This window comes from Phaethon aethereus (genome assembly GCF_964289735.1).
Source record: "Phaethon aethereus genome assembly, chromosome: 9".
Taxonomy (NCBI): domain Eukaryota; kingdom Metazoa; phylum Chordata; class Aves; order Phaethontiformes; family Phaethontidae; genus Phaethon; species Phaethon aethereus.
This window is the reverse complement of record NC_138585.1, coordinates 4,676,160-4,682,123: the sequence shown is the minus strand read 5'-3', so window position 1 is coordinate 4,682,123 and position 5,964 is coordinate 4,676,160. Positions and strand designations below refer to the sequence as shown.

The window sequence follows — 5,964 nt, the reverse complement described above, 5'->3', positions numbered from 1 at the left end:
ATCATCAGTGTATCTTACATTATTATACTACATATGTTCTCAGCACAGACGTTATTCAGACCATTTGGGCTTTCATGTTAAAACAGTTCATCTAATCTATAAAAAAGAAAAGAAAGAAGAATAAGCCTTGAAGTTTCTAGACCCAGTTATCAAACTGATAGTCCTCTGCCTTTCTTATCAAGAAGATACAATTCAGATAAAAGATTTCTTTATTCCAAAGATTATCTAATGACATTCTGAATTCTTAGCTTTAATAAGTTTGTCATACTTGACAATAAAACAAATCCACCTCTACAAGCCTTTTTAATGCATCTACAGAAAAAATTCCCAAGTATGCAATTTCCTACGAAAATGACCTTTGCTTAATACTCAGAATGGGCACAGACTTCAAAAAGAGTCGTACATAACATTGTTATAATGCTAGCATGTGCCACATCACAGACCTCTAAGGAGCTTCTTAGCAGCAGGACTCCCCACAGGGACATAGTACCTACTTCTACAATTGCAAAGGACTGAAATGTCAGACACTTTATTTTGGGGATATTAGTAATTGGTCTTGCGTGAGCTGTTTCTGATGGTTTTCACAACTCTGCTGGAGTTCTGTGCGCTGAATTTCTTCTCAATTGCACCTTGCTTTTCAGAAAAGGAGTGTAATAATGTCCCAGTGACCTATTTCTAAATATGCAAAACAAGTTTCCTGCAGCATCAGTGAACTCCAGATACCTGTCAGTGTAGTAAAATGTTTACTGGCTTTCATTAAGAATGCTCTGCAATACTCACATGCAGCACCAAGTGCTAATAAATGTGCCAGCACCTCAATCTTACTGATCTATCACTACCCACCATGTTTTCCATATTATCCAAACTCTTGGTGTCAAATATTCACACCTTACCCTTACATTTTCCACTTTTTTGTCACTGACCTACATTTAGTTGTAAATACTGCTAATCACCAGACACTTTGCAGCTTCTATGAGAAACAGGCCGTCACTGATCTGCCTGCTAGAGAAGTGCTGCAGGTGACAGAACTCCCAGATACACAGACCTGTATTTTGTCAGGTGTTGGTCAGACTGTTGCTGGTCTCAGCAAGCCCTGGCAACTAGAAAGCTTCCACAGGCTACAGTCAGCTGTTACAGTTCCAAGTAGACTAAAGACTGCTTTACATTGTACTTCAAGAGTGTACAAAGGCTAAACTTGGTGCTGAATTTAAAAATCTCGCTGGCTGTCTTCGTACTGGGTGCAGGTCTGCATCCACGGACCTGATCTAAGAGTGTTCTCAAGGGAGTATTGATAATTTTTCATTTTATCAGAGCTGTTACACATGGTTTGTCAAGGAGTGCTAGAGATAGCACTGTGGTATTTGTGCGTGTTGCAGAGTTCAGTGGCTCTAAGTGGTTGTAGTTACATCTAAACAATTCAAAACAAGATAAATCATTAACTGAGGTCTCATTAAGGAAAGATGCAAGCACATTCTTCAGGAGCAGGACTTGGAGGTTTTGTCCTGCTTCCCATCCAGTAAAAATCTGGTTTCTCCAACAGCTTTTAGGAAGTGCTTTCTTCTTCCCTGACCTACCTTTATGTAAGTCCATTGACTTAATATTCAAGTTGATATAAGGCAGGAAAGGCTCAGAGGTGTCCGTGAAATAAACGCTGGAAAACTTAAAGTGTCATGGCTAAAATAATTAACGACTAATTAGATGTATGAAAACATAAAACAGCTTCAATACTAAACCACATAGGCAGAGACCAAAATTGGCGTTGATGCAGGTAATAGAGTATTTTTAGAAATAACTAACCCATGCACAATGCAGATTCAGTGTGGCAATGCCTCAGCATACTACACTGGTCTTTGTAAATTGGAAGCAACACTTCTGTCATAATTAACAGTGATTTTCAATGTGGAATTTTTTACTTTTTACAACAAAAGTAGTAGTCCAGAAAATTATACATTATGTTCAGGAGGAAACAAAACCAGTAATTCAGTTTCAGCATGCTTCCCAGGGTAGTCCCAAGGTTTATGGAGTTTCTATTCACAGGTAAGGATTATTTTAATATAAAGTGAGCATCATGTGTCAAATGTTTGATCCATTTTCTCAGGAGATTTCCCACCTTGAGTTCTTCATCCTCCTCAAAGGAACAGATTCACGAACTGTTGTGTCCCTGATGCACACACTTGCATGTTGAAGTTCCTCAGGCATTGCTTTTCATTGATGCCTCTTCTACTTTCGGAATAGGACCTCTATCTTGTTAAAAGATAAACCTAAATCCAAACCCCCTCATTTCTAACAGACAATATGTTCTCTGAGCCTCAGCTACCAACCCATAATGTGTGCTGTCTTCTCCTCGCTGGATCTTCCAGCCATTGCCAACATACCTTCAGTTTCACTTGATCTGTTTCTCATGCAATACCATGACTCAGTGATGGAAATTTCTGGTGACAAACAAAACTAATTGTATAATGCTTAATATCGATCCCTTTGTTCTCCAGTTGTTTTCAAAATTTACAAGTGCTAGCCACCAACACCACAATATTTTTATTCTGCTGTTTTCTTTACAGAAACAGATGTGAGGAAGCAGTATGGAGCTCAAGAGAGGAAAGACCTTCATAAAATCCAGTGTGCAACATGAGAAAGTGCCACCAGTGCACACAGTTCCTATCAACAAAGATGATATGGGGAAAGACAAAAAGGCAGCTCTGGAGGGAAATCAAAGTGTAGCTGAAGTCCAGCTTGCATGTTTAGCCACACACAAGAACTACAGATTTTCTACCAGAGCAGCAAGGAATGGAGCTGGTGACAACAGCCTAGAAAAGTCATCTGGGTCCTCCTACAAACTTGTAAGGAAGAGCAAAACCCATGACTGTGTGACTGAAGCAGACAAAACAGAGCAGTGCAGCCTCAGCAGCAGGGCTTGTGAGGAAGGTTTTTCTGGAAAGGGTAAAGGGCGACTTGTCAATAGCATCAGCTTTTCGGGGATGTCCAGCTCCAGCATTAAGAAAGAGTGTGTGGTCAGCCCCAGCCAGTCTGCATGCAGCAGTCAGATGATCGATTACAGGAACTTTGTGCCACAAATGCCTTTTGTACCAGCTGTCGCAAAAACCATTCCCAGGAAGAGGATTTCCCTCAAGAGATCTAAAAAAGGGCTCAGAGATATATTTCACATAAAAAAAAATAAACCAGAGAGCCTCACATTACTGGTTGAGAAAGACAAGCATCTGTCCTCTCCAGGCTGCAAGAGTGAATTGTCTGGGCGTCTGGCAAAGTATCTTTTCAAAACTGGAGAAGCATTTGCAGCTGACTGCTTGTCACAAGACTGCTCAGACAGCGAACTGCAGTCTGACTCTTCCTATGACTGTTGCAACACCCTGTGTGAAGATGTCGCCTCGCTGAAGAGCTTTGACTCCCTGACTGGCTGTGGGGAAATCTTTGCTGATGAGAGCTCTGCTCACCTGGAGCTGGAGAACAGCAAAGAAGTTCTGCTGAGACGAAGCAAACACAAAGACAGCCCCGTCATGGGCTCTTTCCAAGGGGGTGTCGAGCAGCTGGCCTCTCCTGGCCAGAATGAGACTGTTGAATTTGCGAAGTTTTGGGACAACATCAACAAATCAGTGAGGCTACATCAGAGTGCCCTGTTTGATAAGAAGGTACTGAAGATACCTGGTCCTGACGTGGAAAAGGCTAGAAGCCCGGCTGCTGCATCTGTAACAGACTCCCAACTGTCACCTGATAAAGATGGTGACAATCCCAAAGAGAGCTCCACAGAAACAGAAACACCTAAAAGTGACAACCAGGAATCCACATCCACAAGTGATGAAGGCTACTATGATTCATTCTCTCCTGGACAAGATGATGAAATGAAGGAAGCTCAGACCCCTCAGGTGCCAGGTAGATTTCCAAGAGACAGCTACAGCGGAGATGCTCTTTATGAGCTCTTCTACGACCCAAACGAAGTCAAAATAAACCCAGTCCTAGATGATGACTTGTGCACATCTGAAAGCATTTCAGAACAAGCCATTGAAATCCCTTTGTCCATTTACAGCTTTCATGTTGGAGCTGAGGAGAACATGGCTTCCCAACCAGCTCTAGATGTTATCAGCCAGGGTTTTTTCCATAGCACATGGAAAGGCAAAGAATGTTTGCTAAAGCTCTGTGATACCGAGCTTTCACTGACCATGGGGATAATAAACTGGCTACGAAAACACTCGGGACTCATTTCCTCCCCTGACTCTCTTCAGAGTCCTCAATCACAGCCAGAAAATTCTAATGAGTCATCGATCCCACCCCGCCCCAGTCCAGAGCAGAAAGTGAGCACTGAAGCTCAGCAGGAGAAACAAAGTAAGGAAGAATCTAATACATTTAACCTACAGGTGTCTTTGGATGAAAGCAAAGATGCAACCCAGGCCTCTTCAGTAAGTGTTGCTGAAAGACACCACAGCCTGGATGCTTGCCCTAACACCTCTAATTTGAGTTTCCAAGGAAGGGAAGGGAGTCATCACAAAGATTCATCAACAGTGCCTGGAACTGTGGAAACCACCAGAGCATCAGGTTATGAACCACAATCACAAACTAATGGAGACAATCTGCAGACATCTTCAACTGAGAATGAGAAGGCAACAATTTCAGCAGAATGTGAGACATTCGCAGATAAAAACCCACTGCCAGAAAAGCTGAACAGAGACAGTGGCTCCCAGAGCTCTGAAAACCCTTCATTAGATGATAATCATGAAGTAGAATCATGTTATTCCTACAAGACTGCTGCGACCTCACTGCTGTGTCCCCTCGAGAGGGACGACAGAAATAAACCAGTGTATCACTCCCTCTCTATTTCCTGTGACAAACCTCTGCAGCCTCTTACTCTCAGACGCTTCCAGAGCTACATTAGCCCCACACCAATGGAGAGCAGCACTAACATAGTGCAGCTCTTAGAGCACTGTGTAACACAAGTGGCATCATTAAAAATCAGCTATGAAAACAAGCACCTGGAAGATAAATGCATTGGGAATGAAATGAACAACATCATTCGTAAGATGTCTCAGTACAAAAATAAGTTATTGTTGCAAAATGAATGTAACTGCATTACCCAAAATCCAGAATACTCCAGTATTCCCAGCACAAACCAATACAACTATGACACAAGTTTCCAATCCAGCAGTCTGTATCATTTGAAGCACAATGGGGAGCAAATTTGCTCTGAAGATCAGAAAAGTAGAGCAAAAATCCTAAATGAGGTCACTAGGAGCAAGATAAATTTTGAATATGCCCAGCTAAATAACCAAGCACTCTCCTATTTGAAAGACTTTACATTTGATCTCAGCCCAGGTGACTCTGGCCCTGCTACAACTCTTAGTAGACCAACATTTTTACCTCTCTTTAACCCTGTCTGCTCAGATATACCCACCACTTTTTCACAAGCTTCATACAGCACCACCATCTCTCTAGCCGACTCGCTGCAGCCTAAGGAGGCCAAGCAGTGCAGCCCAAGGCCATGGAGTTATGCAGAGACCCCCAGCAAGGGCCTGGCTGGAGGAAGCGCTCCGTCCCCTCACCCAGAGGCAGCAACCCCAGACGCAGTAGTGACAGGGAAGAACCCCCAGTAACACACCTGCATTGAGAAGGTGAGTGCTTACGGGAAGTCTGAAATTAAATGTGAAATAAGTAACATCTGTTCCCTTTTCACAGAAGGACACTCATGGCAGCAGAGTCTGATGCATACTCAGGGTTTCTCAGTTTTTCTAGTTTCATTGTTCTTAACCTTCATTTCAGTGTGGTAGTTAATAATTACACAATTGCCCAAACCAGGGACCACATATAGCAGGTATCACATTCACTGAGTCTTACAAGGCCCATCCAAAGGTTGAAGCCCCATCTTCCACCCAGGTGGAAGTTTTCACACCAGCTAAAGCAGGGAAATTTTTTCCTTCTTCCACTGAAGGATCTGCCATGTTTGGAACAACACTGTGGATA

General features: G+C 42.7%; 1 protein-coding gene across 1 annotated transcript; it reads left to right on the top strand.

The window, feature by feature from the left end:
- Positions 1–2,579: 2,579 nt before the first annotated feature.
- AMER3 (APC membrane recruitment protein 3) lies at positions 2,580–5,597 on the top strand (the record flags this gene model as incomplete). The annotated part of the gene is made up of 1 exon (XM_082003444.1): positions 2,580–5,597. One exon carries the CDS (start codon positions 2,580–2,582, stop codon positions 5,595–5,597), a length of 3,018 nt encoding a protein of 1,005 aa, XP_081859570.1.
- Positions 5,598–5,964: the final 367 nt, after the last annotated feature.